At 44.6% G+C, this 22609-nt stretch overlaps 1 protein-coding gene across 1 annotated transcript in view; it reads left to right on the top strand.

The window, feature by feature from the left end:
* Positions 1-22609, top strand: part of TBC1D19 (TBC1 domain family member 19) — a 2127563-nt gene that overhangs the window by 614211 nt on the left and 1490743 nt on the right. Inside the window, exon 5 of the mRNA XM_069631846.1 lies at positions 416-490. Coding sequence (XP_069487947.1) covers positions 416-490 — 75 coding nt within the window. The remainder of the gene's footprint in view (positions 1-415; positions 491-22609) is intronic.

Below are 22609 nucleotides of genomic sequence, written 5' to 3'. Positions count from 1 at the left end.
TATTCACTTTATATCAAACTGATATAAATTACACCCATTTTATATCAACTATACATTTTATATCAAATCAATATCAAAGAATTGTAATATTTTTATATAAAATGTATGTTAAGCTTATATCAAAACTCTGTGAAAAGGAAGGCGGGACTAAGGCCGGAGGCATGGTGCTTGTCCACCTGTACACATTTTGATGTGCGTAAAAGGGGGCCCCATTAACTACTGCAACTGATGGTCATCCTCTAAACAGAACATGTATATACAATCTTGAATACAAAGAAAAACATGTTTGACCGGTATGCAACTTTTGCTACAATCAACAGTGAATCATCTCTTTGTCTTTGTGTTGACATTGACTGATGTGCATTTTTGAAGATCTCACTTGAGCTACAGTCAACTGTGTTATATGTTTCTGCAGGCGAGCTGGGAGAAGCGAGTTCTGAAGAGTCTAAACAGTATGTGCACAGAGCTCAGTATCCCATTGGCACGAAAGGTACATCATTCTTAAGCATTCATTTTTTTGCACTTTCATGAAAACATTTTTTAAATTAAATACTGATTTTGAAACGCAAAGTATTGTGATTGCTAATCGTTATTTAAAAAATGCACTTCGATTCCTCTTCCAACTATGATTGTGTACACATAGAGTTTGATAAACAATTCAAACCACAGGACATTGGCAATGCCAGTGGTTATGGAATGTATTTTTCTAACCACAGATGTGATTTATGGCTACCATTGTATTGTGTTTTTGGCTGCGGTGTACCTGTAGATTGTAGTAATTTTTTGAGAGATCCAGTGATTGAAGAATTAATGAGGGGGGTGTGTGTGCGTGCATGTGCGCGTGCGTGCGTGTGTGTATTGTTGAGCGTTTTACTGAAGTATACCATTCCTTTAAGACACATTTTTAAATACAATTACCAAACCAAAATGGAAGTAAGAATCCATGAGCAGGTTTTGAACGTATTGTGTTTTTTAATGTATATTTCAATGGCCTAATTGGTTCAGCGGCCAAAGAACTCAGCGTTGGTTTGGCCCCAGGCATTGGTAAATAAAACAAATTTGATTAGCAAGCCAAACTAAATGATTACTATTTTTTATCACTATTTACAATGGGGCGAGATGAATTTACTTAACCTGCAGTAACCACTCCATGCTGTCCTTTACCAGAACACTGGCGTAAATAAATTCCCTGCTACCCTAAGGCATCACGGTAACGCATGGTATATTGCAAGAACTGTTCTCTATATCCCTCCAGGCAAAAAAGAAATTTAATGTTGAAGAAAAGGGATGGGATATTTAACGATGTGAGGTCAGTGACTGCAAATGAAGAATTACAGGTGACTGTACATGTGCGGAGGGAGCGAGTTGTGATTGTTTGCAAGGGGCGAAAGGTGTGTGTGTGTGTGTGTGTGTATGCGTGTGCACGTCAGCTTTGTTGGGCTAACCTATTTCAGGATGTGAGTTCCTTCTTTGGGGCTTGAAAACTAGCAATTGCCCGAGGACTAAGAAGTAAACATTGACGCGAGGTGTGTATTGGAGTAACAGACCCAATCTTCTGCTGCCAAAATCTACCTTTAAATGCTACAAAATGGCGCCCATGGTGGCAGTAAGGAGGGGTGGCCTAACGACTGACCAGAAGGCTCTGTGATCTTTTGCGCTCCTTGGCTTCTTACAAAACATCAGCCTTGGGTGACTAATTCCAATGTTTTTAATTAAAATTAAGTGAAGAGTACATCTCCCAGAATGCGTTGGTATAGTCAGTGAAGAAACCAAGGAGTAGACTATGGGGTGGGGGGTAGAGGTTGCTTGAGAACGCCAGAGAGGAAGCAATGGTTGGGAAGTGGGAGGGAAAAGGCCAGTGGGATGAGAGCGTGGGCGGTGAAACGGAGGCCGAGGGGAGCAAGCTAATATTGGCTTCTCTCTAATAAACAGAGTCGTTTCAGGGGCAGTGAGTCGTGAAACAAGTAAAAGCCGAGCGTGGAAGAGGGACTTGGGAGGTGATGGTGGACGAGTGGTGAGATGAAAACAGAGCGGTGAACTGCTGATGCAGAGGACACAGGCGGGGAGTGCACGGGGACAACTCACAGCAACATCCCACCTCATCACTCATGCACAGATAAGAATGTCCAGGCCATGTAGTCTCCCAAGACCCCTACTCCCATTGACGCAGATTTCTGCATTACGGTAATTAGCAACGCTGCATGCAAAAATCAGGGGCTCTCTGCATAATTATTACCCTCCCGATGTGTGGGAGGAGAAGCATGGTGTCCATGTGGAGGTATTTAACACACTCTTAATTGAGAGTGGGAGTGGGTGGAGCCTACAATCATTCCTTATGTGAATTCAGGGCACTTAAGGGGAGATCCCATCCTTGTTTTGGGAAAGGAAATATGTCATTTACATTAGTGTAGGATACTGGGAAATAATGCACAGATGGGTCAGTGTTGCATGTCAAAGGGCGTGCAAAGGGGGCAACGAGTTGTCACTTATCCTGAAGAGACATGCTGGCGTGCCTCGTCAATTTTTTTCAGAATTTAGCAGCACTTTTATGGTTAAGCCTTTCCTGAAATGAGCATCACTGAAAGAAGGCCTGTGCTAATTCCAAAACTTGGCCCCAGCAGATCCCACGATTCTTCCCCAAAGATTCTTAGAACCCCAGACAGTTAGTGATCTAGAAGAAGAGCTTGCAGGACACGTGCAGGGCAGTCGCTGGTCATGGAGACTGGAAGAAGAGTGGCAAGGGCCCTAAGGCTACAAACAGCCCAATGGGCCATGAAGGAGAGCAGGCATCATATAAAAGGCAAACCAAAATGCTGAGCAGCATGGAGTGATAAATACATTATGCAAAACAATAAAAAAAACAGTTCCCACTTTTGCTGGCGTGCATCTCAAGTGAGCGACATCAGGCAGAGCAGCTTCTGCAATTTTGTGGACGGCAGGCCAATTCACTGCCTGCAAAGGATTCATGTGTTCACATATGAACAGGTAGAAGGGGCTGGCAGAGCACTGAAAGCAGCGCTCTCTCCCTCCTCCCCTCTCCTCCACCAGCAGTGCCCATAATGTCAACTTCAGGGCCCTCCCCTTCTAAAGCTTAGTTACAGCTATGATCTATTTATAAGCCTGTCCTTCACTGCAGTCCTGATTAAAACAAGCATTGGCAAAGCCAACAGTTTTTGCTTGTTATGCATATCTTGACATATTTCCAGTAGTAATCTTCTATTTGGTAACTATTCGGCTCCTGCTGAATACTTAGGTCAACTATCCGGTATTCGCCCGAGAATAGTACATTTATTATTCGGTACACCCCTATCTTACACACATTTTTAAGGCTTTAAAGCTGATGCTGGGAGACTGCAGAGTTGTGTGATAATCCCTTCTGAGTCTGCAAAAGTGTTTTACAGGGAACAGTATACCATGAGATAATGCCTCAGGACAGGGAGCACAGTGGGGTACAGAGATCTCAATGCGCCAAGATGTAAGCACTCTATCAGGGCCCCTAGGATCACTGTATGCTGTGGGTGCTTTTGTAAGATTCAGTGAGAGTTTTGTTTCATTACGAAATACTGCAATATAGATTGTTTTTAAAAAAAAATACATTGGCCTATAAACCCTGTTAAAGATCACGTAATACAACTAGGGGTATAACTTCGGCTTCGAGTGAGCATTCCATTAGGTATTCTGCCGAAGCCGAATATCTAATTTTCAGCCGTGATTCGGCCGAATACTTACTCAAAGCCTAATTTCTGTACACCCCTAATATTACATTACATAAACACAGGTTTTATCAGCAAAGGAGTTGCTTTGGACGTCCATCCTCCATTACTCCCACCGAGCATGGGATGTGTTCCTTGCCTCTGCAGCTACATTAGGAGCACATCAGTCCGCTCCGGTGCCCCATACGCAAATCAGTGGTATTGTATAGCAAATTGTGGTGCAATATTGCTTATTTTATGCCTTGCTGATATCATTTGCACACAGCTTTTCAAAAAAGCTGCTTATCCTTTCACCACTAGGTGGCTCCTTGCCATTAAAACTGGGGCAAGCCTCATAAATTGGGAGATCCCTCGATCAACTGAGTTCCAGGATTCGATCTGCCCACGATTGCTACAGTTTGTTCGTTCATTCATTCATACATTTCATGAATGTAGCATTTATTTTGTAGTTATTGTATTTGTTTTTCGGATTTGATTTGCCCGTTCCCTTTACATGTGTTTTTGCTATAGAGAGTCTTATTGTTTTTTTGGTAGTGTAATTGCTTGAAGACATCAAACAAAAGCAACAAAAGAAATCTTAAAAAAGTTCAATTTCAAAAGGCGTATTCATTGCCCCCAGAGGTGAGCACGCTAACCACTTAACAGCGAGTGTTGTGATAATGAATTTCCGAAGCATAAATGAGCTTCAACCCATCCTTATGCTACAATGCAATCAGCTAAAAAGTGACAATTACAGTCCAGGGCTCCATACTATGGTCAATGTTCTGTACACTTCCAACTTCCTCTGCTGCATCTGGCCCACATTCTTCGCCGTTCATGAGCATTATGCATAATTACAGCATGGCTGCTTAGGTGGCGCAGAGCGCATAGTGACCTACAGGGATGGGTTGATGCTGTTTTAATCTTTTCCTGGCGTTACCTTCATGGTGTTAATTGTGAGGCGGTGGGAACGTTCGCCTCGGACATGCCACTAGCATACTATATTGCCTATTTTAAGATTATAATGTCAAGCGAAGCGTATGTCTGGTCTATTTTGTGCCATTTGCGGATTAAGCTTTGACTTTACACAAGCAAATTACATTTTTTTTAAAAGTATAATAAAATTGGCATGGATGCAAGGACATTTAAAATGTGGTTTTTTCATGTGTGACAAATGTGTAACCTCCTCATAGACGTCCAAGCTGCAAGATTAGCTCTTCATAGTGCATTACCATGACTCAAGTCTGCTTATTTTATGTCACCAGGCACTCAGCTCCGGCAAAAACGTATGCATGTGCATCATGGTTTCTGCCTAGCACCCTCCCCCTGCACCCCCAGCATCCCCCATGGAGAGAGTAGTCATATCAGTGACTGGCAGAATGAACTGAATCAAGCAAAGGTCATTCAACAAGACAACGGTTCTCGGTTCTCGCGTCAGGGCAAATTGTGCCAATTGTGCATCATGTGGGCATTTTTCTTCAACATGACGTCATGAGGGCGGCCTTGTGGGTATGGAAGTTACAGCTCTTGGTTCAGCTTCTTCACAAGCACTTTGAAGGTACATACAGAATGACCCATGATGAGAAACACTATTGCTTCATGAACCTGCTGGCTCAGTCTGCCTTGATGTTGACAACGCTGTTGCAGGGCAGGATCACCTTGCCTTCCCCCGCTGTCTTCAACCACACCCAGACATTTCCTAGTAAGGTGGATAAGGCATTGGGCAGTGTGAGTAAGGCTGTGTGCAACAACAGTGCCCTGCATGTCCCTCAAGCTAACGCTAATGCAATCCCGAGTGCTTGCAATTTGAAAGTATAGAATGACACCCCTGAATTTTCAACCTTCTTCCACAAGGACGAAAGGGAGCTAGTGCTTAGTCAGTGTGGCTAAGGCTAAGAAGATTGCTTAAGACACTTCCACCAGAAGCATATCTGTGGACCTCAACCTATGCAATCCAGCATGGCTATGTGCCTCCAAGCTTATTCAGGAGGCCCAAGGAAATATGAGGGTCCACACCTTCGACCTGCATCTGGTCTACCTGTTAAGTGACAAGGAGCTTGCAAATAAATACCAACACACTGACTGCCAAGTACATGTTGGCGATCTCAAAACGAGGTCGTCATTGCCTTAGATGGGGGAGCCCCTATCTAAATGAGGCCAGAGAGTTGAGGCCGCTACCCGATATTCCCCGTGGGGGTGGTGGTCAGCGGGAGGATCTCATGGGGAGGGAGAACACCATTGAGAGTAGTGACCTACTTGGGAAAACACATTACCCTTTTCCCCCGCCAACCTTCCCTGTAAATCCATCCTTCTCCACATTAACCGAGATTCTTTTACTTTTACTTTACTTTATTACATTTGTGTTGCGCACAATAAACCCATAGGTATGATGGCGCGGACAAAAACAAACAAACATAAATACATAAACGGTACATGTTATGGGGAGAAAATAATTCCACATGGGGAGCAAACAGAATCAAGTGACAGTGATAGCCATCTCTCCAGCACAAGACCTATCAAACTTTCATCAGTAACACTGTAGTTATATTGGGGGAGAGCACAAATGAACATTTCTAATGAAGGACTATAATATTTAAAGAATAAAATTGCAGTTCCATGCCCCTTTGGGCAAATATTTACAGCATCTAAGAAAGGAAGGTAGGGTGCTAGCCCCACAGCCCACTATAATGCAGTCACTGTTAGGTTGCGAGCACCGATCACTCTGATCAATCCTGCAAATGATGATTAAGTCCATGCGTCTAACCACCCCTGGACCAGTCTTCTGATGCAACCAGGCTTAAACCTTGTTGTGCAGGGCTTCTTTGGAGTTCGCTTTTTCGGATATTAGTTATGATAAAATGTCTTTGATCCATTACAAAGTCATATGTGTTCACATCCTTTATTTTTGGCATTTTGTGCTCCTTTGTGCATCCTCTTCTCAAGAAACCCACAGCTGATCCTTCTTGTCCAGCTAACTATCGCCCAATTTCCATTACTCCCTTTCTTGGCAAACTCCTGGAAAAGTTGCCCATCTCTCAGCTTAACCTTCATTCCAATTCGGTTGGCTGTCTCAATGACCACCAGTCTGGCTTCAGAGCTGCCAGAAGCACGAAACTGCTCTCCTAAACATCTGTGAAGATCTGCTCACCAACCTTGACTCTAACATTCCATCTGTCCTCATCCTCCTCGATCTCTCTTCTGCCTTCGACACGGTCAACCATACCATCCTGCTCAACCCTCTCTGTGAAAACCTGGGTACCACTGATCAGGCTCTGGCCTGGCTGACCTCTTTCCTCTCAGATCGACCCTCCCAGGTCCAACTTGGGTCCTTCTTTTCATCTATCTTCCTCTCTACCTGTGGTGTTCCCCAGGGGTCTAACCTCTCACCCTAACTTTTCAACCAATACCTGGCAACTCTCGCCCACTGCATTGCCATTTTCTGCACAAATGTCCAGTACTACGCTGACGACACTCAACTCATTTTCAAGCTGCCCTCTGCCACCTCCTCTCAATCTCTCATCTCTGATTGCCTAACTGCCATTCAAGATTGGTGTGCCGCCAATGATCTTTGTCTGAATGCCAGCAAGACGGAGATCCTCCTTATCGGCACACCTTCACCATCCTTTCCCCTCACTCTCTGGCCAGCCTCCCTTGGCCCTCCTCCTAGTCACACCTGCGAGGCTAAGAACCTTGGGGTCATCTTTGACTCCACCCTTTCCTTCCCCCTCCCACATCTCTGAGGTCTCTAAAAAGTCAAATTTCCGACTGCACCTCCTCAGAGGTACTCTGCCTTTCCTCTCCTTCCCCCAGAAGCTCATAGTATCACAAGCTCTGCTTCTCTCTAGCTTGGACTATTGTAACAGCCTCTTTCTAAATCTACCTGCCTCTACTCTCTGCCCTCTGCAACTAATCCAGAACAGGACTGCGAGACTTGTCCTTGGCCTCAAGCCCTGGGATCGTATCTCTCCAGCTCTGAAATCTCTCCACTGGCTCCCTGTGGATGCAAGGATTAAATTCAAAACCCTCTGCATTGTCCACAAGGCTTTCTGGGGCCTGGGTCCAAAACACCTTCAGCTATCCCTCCGCAAATACCTCCCCTCTCGAGCTCTTCGCTCCTCTACCTCCAACTCACTCAGGGTCAGTTTTCTAAGAAACGAGCTGGGGGTAGATCTCGGTCTTCGGCTGGGGCCTCCCTCTGGAACAGCCTCCCTGCCACTCTAAAACTTGAGGAAAACCATCTCCGGTTCCGGAAGCACCTCAAGACCTTCCACTTTTCTTCTGCTTTCGCTCCCCCTCTCCCTTGCTGATCTGTTCTCTCTTGGCACCGTGCACCTGGTCACCCTCTGTCTTTTGGGCCCAGGTACCTGCTCATCCTGCCACCCTCCCGCACTGCCTCCGGGCCACCCCTTGCACTGGGGTCTGTATCTGTACCCATACAGCCCCCCCTTTTTCTTCCTGCACTTATCAGACCTACCCTGTCTGCTGCCTTAAACTTAGCACTTGCATATTGCTGGCTGCATTACCACTGTTTGTTGCCTTTATTATTTATTTATTGTTATTTATCTGTTTCTCCTCTGCTTCGCACTTTCCACCTCTCTCCCCTTCCATGCACTTTTCCCCTCCACCTCTCCCATGCACTTGCGCGTTCTCAATGTCACTGGGCCTAGTAAGATCGCTCTTTTGTTCTCCCCTGTTCCCCTACATTGCTTGTCGCGCTTTAAAACACTTGTGTACGAGCGCGATAGAAATAAAATATCAATCAATCAATCATTTGTGACTTTTTTTGTTGCAAGTTCCGGGAGAGTGCTCTCTTCAATTTAGTATTCAGAGTTGCAGGCTCATTGCCCTCTTTATGTACGGAGTTCAATTCACGTCGTGCTACCAAAGGTGATGTTTCATGTGGACCGACTATATTGTGGAGGAGATTCTTATCCTTTTCCTTACAATCCAGTGCTGCCCCAATAGGTGCCAGCAAGACATTACTACAACAGTCAGTTTGAGTCCCTTGGTCTATTATTTTCCTTTGTATATGTGCGTGGCACGCAACATTCATTCTGGGAATCTGTGGCAAAGCGCTTGTCCAGATAGATCCATGTGTCTGGGAGGCAGTATTCACCATAGTTGATCGAAAACTGGATGCCCAATTATTCAAGGCCTCCGCCAATAGGCCAATGTTAAATGGGTCTTTGCATGCGCTAATTCTTTTGCAATGTTGGCCATAGACTCAGACCACTGGGAAGGCTCAATGGGAGGACCCAAGGGCTCAACTTGAGCTAAGATAGGCATAACCCTCCCTTGCCGGGTAGGAGATTGCGTAGTAGTGGGTATCTCAGTCCCTACCAAGAGTGGGACCCCTACGTTCAATAGTGGTATCGTATGGTGCATGGGGCCAGTATTTTGTAAACTGACCAAAGGTGCTTGTGCTATTTGACCACGCCTAACAGAGGAATTATTTCTATCCTGTGGTAAGCTTGATACTTTAAGCGGGGAAACACATTCTTCAGGTAGATGCATTTTTGTGACATGGAGATTGCTATGCTTAGCAAGCACTCTTAATCTCCTACGCTCACTAAGAGCTACAACCTCCGATACACAATCCCTGTTCAAAGCTGTAGATGAAGCCATGGAGTCTGCTAGGATCCCCACGGACAGTTTGGAGGAAGGGTTTACCCCAGTCATCTTATGAGCTGCCATCCTAGTATTCATGCTAGGTTAAAGCCATAACAGTCATAGATAATGAAATTAAGCAAGGAGCAGCACAGAAAACCCAAGGAACCCACTCAAGGAGGAACTGTCACTCAACAGACAACAAATAGAGGGGCTCTTACCAAGAATCAGGACGCACCACGCCAAACGGCCCCCAGCAGGTCCCGGACGATGCTCATCCGCGTCCCGGTGAACCTCTGAGCTGCCGATAAGCGCTGCAGCCCGGAGTGCCTGGGATGTAAAGTGAAAGGCGGGGAGACCGCTCCAGGAAGTCACAGGCTTCGTTGCAGCAAGGCGGGCAGCCGCTGCCAGCAGCCCACGGCGTACAGTCGAACAAGAAGGATTTAAACGTGGGAGACCGGGGAGACCGCTCTGAGAAGGCACAGTGACACCAATCTTCAACGCAGAATGGTGATCAACTGCAACACGCCGCACACAGCCGATGTGGGAAGGAGTTCAAGGTAAGGACCTAGCAGTCCACCGGAGTCAAGCCGCACGGAAGCCTAGACCTTCCACCGCCTCTGACAACACATGGGCAACATTTGTGTTAAGGGAAGAAGGACATCAGGAAAAGAGAATATATTATTTAGAAGCGTTATTGCAATACAGTTACCAACTGCTGGGATGGGGAAGATAATGCACGGTATGATGATCACCAACTCGAGTGACGGCATGCATTCTAGCCTTTGCCGGGACACGATTGGCCTGCTGTAATTCAACTGCAGGGAGGCATCTCTAGAATAGCGTATTCGTTCTTGGTCTGCTGCGGATGACGAGAGGCTGCAGTTACGCGGAGGCTGGCCAGAGAGGTGACAACAGCACGTCCCACGGAGAACCACGTTTGAAGGAGGCTTGCCAACTGGAAAGCAGACCGAAGCAGAGGTAAGCTCGCTTCTGCTGAGCAGAGCCACGAGAATGCAGAGAGATAGATGCCAAGCAGTGGAGGAAGCACAGAGAGGTCCTGTGAGGACGCCGGAACACCCAGGAATCAGCCAAAAGCCCTGGGAGACCCACAAGCAACCGGAGAGGGAAAGCCCAGACCCTACAGGTAAGAGGGTGGCTGGTCCCAAGGTTGACGAGATCCAGGGGGGCATGAGGCGAGGTGCAAGGGACATTGAAGTGGCAGAATAATCCTGTGAAGAGGATCTGAGACTTACTTTGGAAAGTTAAACAACAGATTACAGAAAATACAAACTGTGCCTATTCAAACACCAACATCCACAGACCTTGGCAGGAGAGTAAACCAAGGTTGTGGGTGAATGAGAAGAGGGGGGGACCCTCCTTGATAGGAGACTAAACCAAGGAAGGGGTGATAAAGAAGGTACAGGCATCCCCTCCCTACAAGTTGGATTATTAGAGGCACAGAGATAGTGGAAAGACCCTGAAAAAAGGGACTCAAACCCTTTGGCCTTTGCAGAGCCTTTACTTGCTTTAATATGCTGGAAAGGCTTTGGGGAAAGGGAGATAACCCCTTGAGTCTTGTGGAACTTTTGTTTGATTTTCTACACCTTTTGGAACTTTTGTCTTTGGCTGAAAAGATCAGGCTGTAGGTCAGCAGTCAAGAGACATTCCCCCTGGGGAATGACTCCCTTCTCCTGGTAATTACAAAAGAATCTCTTACAAACAGGGAATGACTCGCTTCTCCAAGTCTACTTGCAACACCCATACAACACCCAATTCTGAGTGTTATGAGAGTCTGTGAACCTGGCTTCTCTCTTCTTCTTTGGTTTGGCCCACTTGGTTCACTTCCGTGCCAAGTAATGCTGCGACGAAGATGACGCTTATCACTTGGCTTCTCTCTTCTTCCTTGGTTTGGCCCACTTGGTTCACTTCCCTGCCAAGTACTGGCATGAGGAAGATGACTCGTATCATTCTCTTGGTTTGGGTCCCCGACCCCGGTTTCTCTTCCCTTCTCTCTATGTCCCCTTGGCAGCCTCGCTTGCCTTGTACTGACATGAGGGAGACAGTTCTGATATTTATCTCTGTAAAGGGTTTTTGCCTCCTGTACCTTCCAGCCCCTACCGGTCTCTGCGCCTCTCCCGTTACCTTGCCTGTTCCTGGGATGCGCATCCGGTTCTTCCTGGGGTCTTTCTTTTTTTTAATTTTGTATTTATACATTTCTAAAGCCTGGTGCAACCATCCCTAGAATGGCGATGGTGTGCCGCCTGAAAAATGGATGTAGAGATCCTTGCCCTAAGCTCTCTCACTGCTTTCCTCAAGCTGAATCACTAAAGTGCTTATTTCTTGGTGGTCGGTTCTCTTTTTTATTTTTACCGCCTCCAGTCGATGGGCCTCATCACGACTTCGGCGGTAACCCTTAAATCCGGCGGTAGCGTTATTACCGCCGGATTTAAGATTTCGCCGAATCAGGGCTTCGGCGGATTTCGCCCCAGCTCTGAGCTGGGGGGAAATCCGCCGAAAATTTGCGCTATTACCGCCGGCGGGAAATCCGCCAGCAGTATTAGCGCGAAGATTCCCATTGAGCCCAATGGGGAATGGGGCATTCCCGAATGGGCTCAGTGGGGAATGGGGACTTACATTACCGCCAAACTCGTGATCCAGCGCTATTAGCACCGCGGAGTTCGGCTGTAGGGCTAATACCGCCCGCGCTAATAGCGTTACCGTTACCGCCCAAGTCGTGATGAGGCCCAAAGTGTCTTATAGTTAAAACACTTTCTGAGGCTGAGTGGCCAACTGTAGGTTTAAAAGGTATTATTTGTTTATATTGGTACATTCACTTGTACTTTTGAATAGAAAAAAAAGATAAAATAAAATAAAAATGATGTATGATTGTTCGAGCCCTATCCTCCACTGTATGTAGGGTCTCAGAGTCGAGGTCATCAGCCCCTCGACTCTTCAGATTGTCAACCGGTTTCGGCGGAGCTGATAACTAGCCGCCTTCTTCAGGACGGAGAATTATGCATTCTCATTGACACTATGATTGCTTCAAAGGTCTCCACATCTTAAAGGGATGAAGAGTTATCTTCAGGGTTTTCCACGGGCAATTTGGCTTGGGTCACGATCCCTGTAGGGTTAAAAAAATGGACAAAGGGGGAGTAATCAATATGGGAATATTTAGAAACTCCAAGGCTAGTGTGGCTGCGGAAAACATAAGGAGTATACCTGTAGTATCACTGTGTTATCTTTAGTGATGATGGTTGCCTTGCTAGTTATCTCCTCTATGGTAGTTGACTTCCTGTGTGGATAGCCTACAAAAGATATACTGATTTGTCACATCTTGCATTCATGCAGTATGAACTCTAGTGGGTATATCTACATGTTGGGTTGGAAATGGCAATTACCTGCAAGGTGCAGATTCCTCTTGTCAGGCTGTGTGGGCTTCTCCAGGTACTGGTATCTTTTTTCGTCCAGTCCTCTTAATGCTCGAATGGTAAGTAGAGTTATGGGGGGCGGGGGGAAAGACCAAGCGGTGTCAGTGTCCGTAGTCTATTACACTATGCTATTCAAAGACCATCAGAGAAATGCAGTGATAACATGGCTTTCTATGCGTGGTTGCTCAATGTTACTAACATACAAGTAAACACGGGATGATCATATTGATCCACATGCTCTGTTGTATCTAGTCCACTATGCTTTCTACAGACCATCAGGAAAATACATAGATAACTTGGCTTACCATGCATGCATGCATGCTCAATGTTACTATCTCCCAGTGAGCATGGGATATTCGTGTTAATCCACGTGCTCAGTATGGGCTACATGCTGTTTTAGATTTGCAATGCCCCTGTGTACCCTCACCTTAGTTATTGTTCAGATATTGCTCCAAGCGGTAAACGGACCGTCTGTAGTCAGTCGGCGGTCGCATCCGCCATGTTGTGCTGCGCCCGTATATCTTCGAGATTGCTACGCGTCATCACGTGATCCAGCGGGACTACAAAAATCCGTGGCAGACCCAGAGGATGCTGGCAAGAGCAGTCCCCCAGGGTCACCAGGAACCGTGGAAGAGGATGGTACGAACAAAACCAACCTCCAGAATAAGATCTAATCCGGGAAAACCCGAGACAGAGTCCCTTGTGGTGAACCTTTCCGACTTAGTACTGACAGAAGTTCAGTTGAAAGTATTGGAAAAAGGGCTCTCATATGTACCCACTGCAGCACACAACCCTTTTCAAACTAGAATTGAGCTTCCTCAGCTCATCATAAAAATTAGGTTGAAACAATACTTCTCCAAAAATACATACGAGGGAGCACGAGATGTCACACAACTACACAATAACTCAACTTTCTACCCCCACCACATGAAATAACTGCGGAGTCAGTGACCTTTGAAAAAATCATTCTAAAAAAACTTGAAACCATTGAGAAAGAGGAGCACAAATACTTTAACAACATGACCAAGAAAGAGACTATAGCTCTGAATGAACTGAAAACTAATGGTGAGATTACTATTAAATCTGCTGACAAAGGAGGTGCCATTGTCGTTATGAATAAAAAGGATTACGACTAAATGGTGAATCTGTTGATAGAAGATGACAACACGTATCGGAAATTGGGCAGTGATCCAACAGAAAAATTAAGAAACCTAATCAACCCGATTATAGAGCAAGCAGAAGCAGAGGGCCATATAAGTGCAAAAGAAGCTGACTTTCTGTACCCAAAACACCCTTAATGCCCTGCCTTCAATGCACTCCCGAAAATCCACAAAGGGTCCAATCCACCATCAGGAAGACCTATAGTGTCTGGCATCGGCTCGATATTGGAACCTTTGTCTCAGTTCGCCGACTTTTTCCTACAAAATGAGGTGCCTAAAATGCGATCTTACACCAAGGACACCACAGTAGTCCTCACATATGTTGAGAACCTACACCTGGCCAATCCAGACATCCTTATCGTAACCATGGATATTGAATCATTATACTCTCGAATCCCCCAACAAGAAACCTTGATAGTGGTTGAAAGCATTTTAGTAGAAAAGACGGGCACCTTAGACATGCCCATACACCTCACATAGCAACTAGCAGATTAGCACTCACTAAGAACTTTTTCCTCAAAGAAGACACATACTATGAACAAATAGCTGGAACTGCTATGGGAACAATATTTGCCCCCACCCTGGCAAAATGTGTATGTCACAGCTTTTGAGGAAAAACATATTTACCCGAAAAACAATCCATTCTTGAAGAACATAAGTTGGCATCGTTACATTGACGATATACTCATGATCTTCAAGGGAGATCTAAACAGCCTAACTGACTTCATGACATTGATCAACAGATTGGATCCATTTATGAAATTTACCTATGAGGCGAGCACAACCAAAGCCATGTTCCTTGACCTCACCATTAAAAGAACAGGACATACCTTCGAGACCACTGTGTTTCGCAGGACTACAGACAGGAACTCCCTTTTAGAATATACGAGCTTCCATCAAAGGACCCTTAAAGAGAACTTGCCGTTCAGACAATTCCTCTGCTTTAGGAGAAACTGCAGCACAAAAATGGAATATGACATACAATCTGAAAGACTCACGTCCAACTTGAGGGAAAGGAACTATCCCAATAAAATCATAAGACAAGCACGCAAGAGAGCCAGAAATATCCTCAGAGAAGTAACCCTGACACAACAGAGAAAAAAAGAAAGGGGGCCAGATGTCATCACAGCAGTTATCAATTCCCTTAAAAAAGAAATTCAGAAATCTTGGCACCTGCTTAATGTCGATGAGCACAATTTACCTGCACTCCTCTTTGCTATAAAAGAAGAAACAATCTGAGAGATTGGCTTGTACATACATATCAAGAAACCAAACCCCCTGAAACCACTATCCTCTGGAATGCACCGAGACCGCTTGGACATGCTCCCTGTGGTAACTGTGCAGTGTGCCAATTCACTAAACGCACCACCACAGTAGTCATTGGCTGGAAATACCCATGGGAACAGAGGACATTTACAAATTGTAATACTATGAACGTAGTATACTTGATTCATTGCCCATGCAATATGAAATATATTGGAATGACAACACGCACAATAAAAACTCAGATCTGTAAACATAGATCCAATATCCGGACCAAACGATGTTCTGCCCCACTAGTAGAACATTATATGAGAAAAGGTCACACAGAAAACGATTTGACATGGACTATCCTTGAGAAAGTCACAGTACCAAAAAGAGGCGGCAACCTAGCTGCATTGCTACTAAGAAGAGAACAACTTTGGATCTTTAGGCTGCAAAGTCACAAGACTGGCCTCAATGAAGAAATGTGTTGGCAAACATTGGCAGTACCATAACACACACTAGGCATAACCTGAAGAAAGATCTAGGAAGACTGTGCCATTAATTAACATACAACAACTAGCACCAGTGCCTGTGTCATTTTGGCGAGACAAGTAAGCTCGATTGGAGTGTCAACATTGGCATCCACAATAGACACACAGTATGTGAGCATACCCATGACCATATAAAAGAGGTAACTTTGGGAATAAATGTCACGTGACAACGGGACCAGTATAGGTTATATCACGTTTCCAGATTTTTTGTTTTTTTTATTTTCACCCAGCCTTGTAAACACCTGCAATGATATACAGTGCTGATCCTTGGCCACACTGACATGCTATAGTGGGCTTTGTATGGTGCACCTTAGGTAGAACTACATCTCCCAGCCTGCCTATGGTTCAGTTGTGTTCCCCCAGACTACGAATAGAATCGTAGTTTTGATTACACCAGCATGCGCCCAGCTATCCCTCATAACGAATCACTGAACGATGTTTACATACGGGGATTGCAGTGTGGTGGCTCTGATTGCCACGATGGAACTGTGTATAATAATCCTTGTTACTACATTTCGAAGTTGCTCGAGTGATAACAGCAATCCTCTCGGCACAAGTGATCGCCCGCACGGAATGAGGCAGCGTCCTCTGTTGGAGTACTACCATCCACACCATACTTTTGTTTTTTTTTGTAGTCCCGCTGGATCACGTGATGACGCGTAGCAATCCCGAAGATATACGGGCGCAGCACAACATGGCGGATGCGACTGCCGACTGACTACAGACGGTCTGTTTACCGCTTGGGGCAATATCTGAACAATAACTAAGGTGAGGGTACACAGGGGCATCGCGAATCTAAAACAGCATGTAGCACATATTGAGCATGTGGATTAACACGAATATCCCGTGCTCACTGGGAGATAGCAACATTGAGCATGCATACATGGTAAGCCAAGTTATCTATGTATTTTCCTGATGGTCTGTAGAAAGCATAGTGGACTGGATAAAACAGAGCACGTGGATCAATACGATCATCCCGTGTTTACTTGTATGTTAGTAACATTGAGAATCCACGCATAGAAAGCCATCTTATCACTGCATTTCTCTGATGGTCTTTGTATGGCATAGTGTATTAGCATACGGGCACTGACACCGCCTGGTCTCCCCTCCCACCCCCATAGCTCTACTTACCATTTGAGCATTTAGAGGACTAGACGAAAAAAGATACCAGTACCTGGAGAAGCCCACACAGCCTGACAAGAGGAATCTGCACTTTGCAGGTAATTGCCATTTCCAATCCAACATGTAGATATACCCGCTAGAGTTCATACTGCATGAATGCAAGATATGACAAATCAGTAAATCTTTTGTAGGCTATCCACACGGAAGTCAACTACCATAGAGGAGATAACCAGCAAGGCAACCATCATCACTAAAGATAACACAGTGATACTACAGGTAAACTCCTTATGTTTTCAGCCGCCACACTAGCCTTGGAGTTTCTAAATATTCCCATATTGATTACTACCCCTTTGTCCATTTTTTTAACCCTACAGTGATCGGGACCCAAGCCTAATTGCCCGTGGAAAACCCTGAAGGTAACTCTCCATCCCTCTTAAGATGTGGAGTCCTTTGAAGCAATCATAGTGTCAATGAGAATGCATAATTCTCCGGCCTGAAGAAGGCGGCTAGTTATCAGCTCTGCCGAAACCGGTTGACAATCTGAAGAGCTGAGGGGCTGATGACCTCGACTCCGAGACCCTACATAAAGTGGAGATTAGGGCTCCAACAATCATACATCATTTTTATTTTATTTTATTATTATTTTCTATTCAAAAGTACAAGTGAATGTATCAATAGAAACAAATAATACCTTTTAAACCTACAGTTGGCCACTCGGCCTCAGAAAGTGTTTTAACTATAAGACACATTGATTGGAGGCGGTAAAAATTAAAAAGAGAACCGACCACCAAGAAATGTGCACTTTAGTGATTCAGCTTGAGGAAAGTAGTGAGAAAGCTTAGGGCAAGGATCTCTACACCCATTTTTCAGGCGGCACACCATCGCCATTCTAGGGATGGTTGCACCAGACTATGGGGATATGAGATAACAGCACACATGGGCAGAAAGCTAATAATAGGGACTCAGACCCAGGAATAATTTGTTTAACGGAATGGTGTGGTCAGAAATATTATTGTCCCTATGGTTCGGCCATGTGGTTTTAACCATAATTCGATCAATCGTACAAACATTTCATATGCACCATACCCGAGTTTTTTCGTCTCATGAATACAAGCAAAATCAGGCAGCAGGGCGCGGCCATCTTGTGATAATCTTATCACTTTCCGCATCGCCCTGGGTGACCTGCATTTGCGGCACTAAATCATATCCCCTGCCCCTGAGCCTGACATCACCAAATCATTTATATTCTCCACCTCTCTCTGTGACGTTGCTGGGCAGCGTGGCCAAACGCACCCAGTCGTCACTTACGCGACTTGACGCGGAACCCGGAAAACAACACACATCTCACAGCGCGGCGCGTCACAATTAGGAATATGAAACTGTACTTTAAGAGGAAACAACAAGACTGTACAATTGGTAAAGTACATTTATTTCACATTAAATGTTTCGATAACAATCGGCGTGTGACCTAATCAATTAAAATAGAACTTTTTTTCTTTGCTCTCGTTTAATAAATCCGCAAATGTTTATCGTGAGTCACGCGCTGTTCCTTTTGGGTACACAGGGTGTTCGTTTTGGGTAATCAAAGCACTTCGGTCGCACAGTGAATTGCAAGGCTGGTGCTTCAACTTGGCACTAGACCACCGTAAAGGTTGTTATGTTGCTCCTGATCTCCGGTACTGCGTATGGACAGATTAGACCTTGTCTGTCGTCCCAAAATACGGTCAAGTAGATCCAGCGATTGACATGTAGCTGCAGCTGGCGGTTGAACAAGCCATTGGTCGGGGTCTGGAATAGATACCAATCGCAGAACGGCACGATGTACCCGTTTGCAAAAGATAAAAATCGGAAAGTGTCTCAGTAGCCTATCTTTATTACAATTATTAATTTCCTTTATTAGCGCAGACGTGACACAGTGTGAACTGAGAGAATACGTCCATGTGAACGTGGAATATCAAAGTACTCTGCTATTTGCTTCCACGGATGGTGTGAATGAGAATGTTGAGCTCTAAACGTAATGCGTAAACTGGGGCAAGAATTCGAGGTGCAAAAACAATGTAATGATTTATTAGCGTAGAGCCAGGGAGAAACGAGTGGTGGTCTACATGCGTCTCGATGCTGGCCTGCCCCTGTTGCCCGGTAGATAGAAGTACTAGCACTTCATTGCAATATGCCAAACAGAATGAAAAAGTACAATGTCACCCATCAGTAACCATCAGCCATTCATATTTCGATTAGTTCTGGTATGAAATTGTCTAAAGAGAAACTTACATTATATTCGCAATTTCCATTCTCTAGGCGTAATGCAGACTGTGATGCAGAATCCTCCGTTCGTGTCAACGTTTTCTCATAAACTGAACTTATATGTAACTAGGTGCAGTTTCGGAATGGGCAACCTTATCATATCATATGTTATTACAGCCCCCTTCAATTCAATCCCTTTCGGAATGGTCCCTACCTCTCAAGGTCAAAGAACAATAGAACCTTATACTGTGCGAGGGACATGTAGGGCCTCACAGCTCCCAAGCCGAAATTCAAAGCTGGTGACCTTCACTCAAAATGAACATACATTCTTACTTTGCAACATCCTGTGTCAACGCATCCATGAGAAAATGAATTTTGAAACACGGCCTCAGGAAATAGGGGGCTGCTAGTTGTTCGTGGCGCTGCTCAGCTGTAGGTGAAATTTGCCAATAGGGCCACCTTTGCTTATCTCATGGCCTCCTACCCCATGGCACGTTTTCACAGTCAGTACTTCTTGCGTGCGTAGAATGTTTTGTGGCCTAGGTTTAATCCCTTTTGTAGGTCCAGCAGTTATTCAGAATTTTGCAGAACTTTATTCCAAGTCAACTTCCAAAACCACCCATTGTTCAATAGCACGAGAAATGACGGTCCCACAGTATCTCAACTAAACTGTGAAATGTGAAAGCAATCGTAATAATTGTAATATATTTTGAAGAAAAGGACTGAGAGGATAGATTTCAAAAGACAAAATGCACACTTTATTTATACAGATTATAGAAAAAAAATGTGCAAAAATAAAAACAGACGATATTCATTTCAACCGGGATTTGAACGATTTAACAAGCTCTGCTTTGGGTGGACATGGCACGTTGGCAATGTTTTGTGGCAATGTATGTGTGCTCTGAACAGATTTGTGCACGATTCCATAAGTATGCATCTCGACGACATTAACAATGAGATCTTTCACAAAATCTAATTCCATTTTTATCATATGCTGGCTTGACCACCCATTTTTTGCTTCTTTTTGTAAAGGCCATATTGTAGCGAAGCATCCCTAAGTTTCCTGCAGTCCTATATTGTTCCCGGCCCACATTCTCGTTATGCGCTAATACCGCTAGTAAAGTCCTACATTTCATCCCCTGGATGCCAAAATGCAATCTCTTTGGCCTGTACTTTAGGCACATATTTTGGAATGCCTCCAAATCTCTTGTGTGACAGAATTCTGTGAGTCCCTTCAGATCTCTTGATAGAGTTTTATCAAACACAATCTTATCAAGGGCTTTGTGTGGAGGTGAACAGGGGATCAACCACTTCTTCTTCCTTGCCTGCTCTGGGGACAAAGGGCCATGTTCACATTGGTGGAAATGTTGGTTTTCTGTCCAGTGGTGAACATTGGAACAGTGGTGCATCAGTGAGCGCCATTTTTCCACTAGAATTTTCACAGACCCATCACATGTTTTGGAGCTCCACCAAAGATGGTTGCTGATAGACTGGGACCATTGCGAAATACTTTCAAAACCTTTTTTTTCCCCTGCAGCCGAGATTTTTTATTAATTGATTTGGCAACATGCCATACATCAAATTGATGTTTAATATTTGGATACTGCTCTCTCATTGTCTTGGCTATTGAAACGTGTCTGTCCGTGGCTATGAGTTCGATTTGCATTCCCCTCGATTGTAGATCTTCCAGTGATTTTATAAAACCAAGTTTCTCCATGGCCACCAAAGATTTACATTGGGTCACCTGCACAACCTCCGAACTCACAATTTTCTTACTTTCCATGTCCTGAAGATGTACTTAGCAGAAAATCCGGGGCTGTCACACTGTCCATCGCTGGCTAGCCTGAACCGTTGTTCGGGGAATGTACTTTCAATAGCCAATTGTCCCACAAACTGAAAGAAACTGGATAACTTTGTGAAACTAGAGCCACTGAAAAGTAAAGCTGCTGCACACAGTAGATTGCCAGCTGGCAGTTTCCCCAGCATCGGTTGTGCGGACCATGAAAATGCTTTATGTGACTTTTCACAGGTGGCATGTATTTTCAGGTTACTGCCTTGTGTTAGACGAGTCACGCTCACCAATGGCTTTCTCCATACTTCCCCTCCCACTGAATGCACACATTTCAGCATCTTTATAATCTCCATCAAGCTGCTGTCGAATATTATGTATTTGGCCTCTTTTATAATACTGTCATCAGGCAACATTGTTGTTTCGGACTGACCCGCGGTGGGCATATCAGCAAAACCGGACATACTATAGACGATATCTTTGTGTTTCGTCGGTCAATAGTGTTGATGCTTCAGTTTCTGTCATTTCAACATTTGTTACTTGACGATGGATAGGAAAAAACATCAATGTGGACTGTTTTTTGGGGGGCGATTGTGTCAAGTGCTCATCGAGTAATGTAAAACTATCTTCTATGAATTCAACTGCACCTTCCTCTGGCGGAGCGGGCGCATTCTAGCAATGGTCCAAGAACACTTTGCTGGAATCGCTGGTCTTATTAAATTCATTTTCTGGCCATTGGACATAGGCATCTTGAGTGTGAACACGACGCGCCTCAATGAATAGTTCCTCCATGGTGAAAACAGTTTGGCAAGCAGCATCTGTCATTTGTATCGCTGTCTGTGTCTGCATAGTCCGTACTCGATTGGGCAACTACAGGACAGATAGGAAAAGGGATGTTCAGTGTAAATCCAACATACATTGTTATACAATTGACATTAATAAAAGCATATAATGAAGGCCTTGGCACAAAACTTTTGCCAACAATAGAAAGTGTTTATAACTAACCTTATTTTTATTTCTTTTCTTTGAAACCTTGTTTACTCTAACATCAGCAAACTGGCAGACCGACTCTGATACATGTTCCTCCGGTTCAATATACGGATCTTGTATACATCCCTACAAAAAATAGTATCCATTTAAAATAAGTAATTGGCATTACACATCTAATTAGACCGACTTTCTTTTATTCGATGGTTCTATCAGTGCCCATACCTCTGGCTCCGAAGCAACTGTATGGTCTGGTTCCCGAAAAACCGCAATGGATAATGTAATTGTAGAGGATGCTGCAGCATATCCCTGAAACACAGTACTTGCATTAGTAAGGTCGAAAAGATTGGAAACGGGACAAAGATGACAAAAGTACATGTCAACAGTAAAGTGGTAAAGAAACATTGTGCAATGCAATGATCCGTTGCGAAAATATGATCAGATTATCTCGTCCTATTGAGCTATGAAGACCCATACCTCTGACACCGGATCTACTACGAGGGGTGTTTGGATTGTAGTGGACACTTCAGCATCTCCCTGAAACACAGTACTTTCATTAGTGAGGTCGAAAAGATGGAAACGTGACACACAATTTGGAAAGACGACAAAGGTACTTAACAGTAAAGTGGTAAAGAAACATTGTGTAATTCAATGATACATTGCAAAAATATGATCACATTATCTAGAATTCTGTACATAAAACCAGTCTGGAACAGAATAGCTAGGTAAGGTTACCTGATACGCGCTCGAAGTGATTGATGACTCCAGGCAAGACATGGAT

Source organism: Ambystoma mexicanum, chromosome 6q, assembly GCF_040938575.1.
Source record: "Ambystoma mexicanum isolate Mex_15411 chromosome 6q, UKY_AmexF1_1, whole genome shotgun sequence".
In the NCBI taxonomy this organism is placed as follows: domain Eukaryota; kingdom Metazoa; phylum Chordata; class Amphibia; order Caudata; family Ambystomatidae; genus Ambystoma; species Ambystoma mexicanum.
This window is presented reverse-complemented; position numbering and strand designations above follow the sequence as displayed.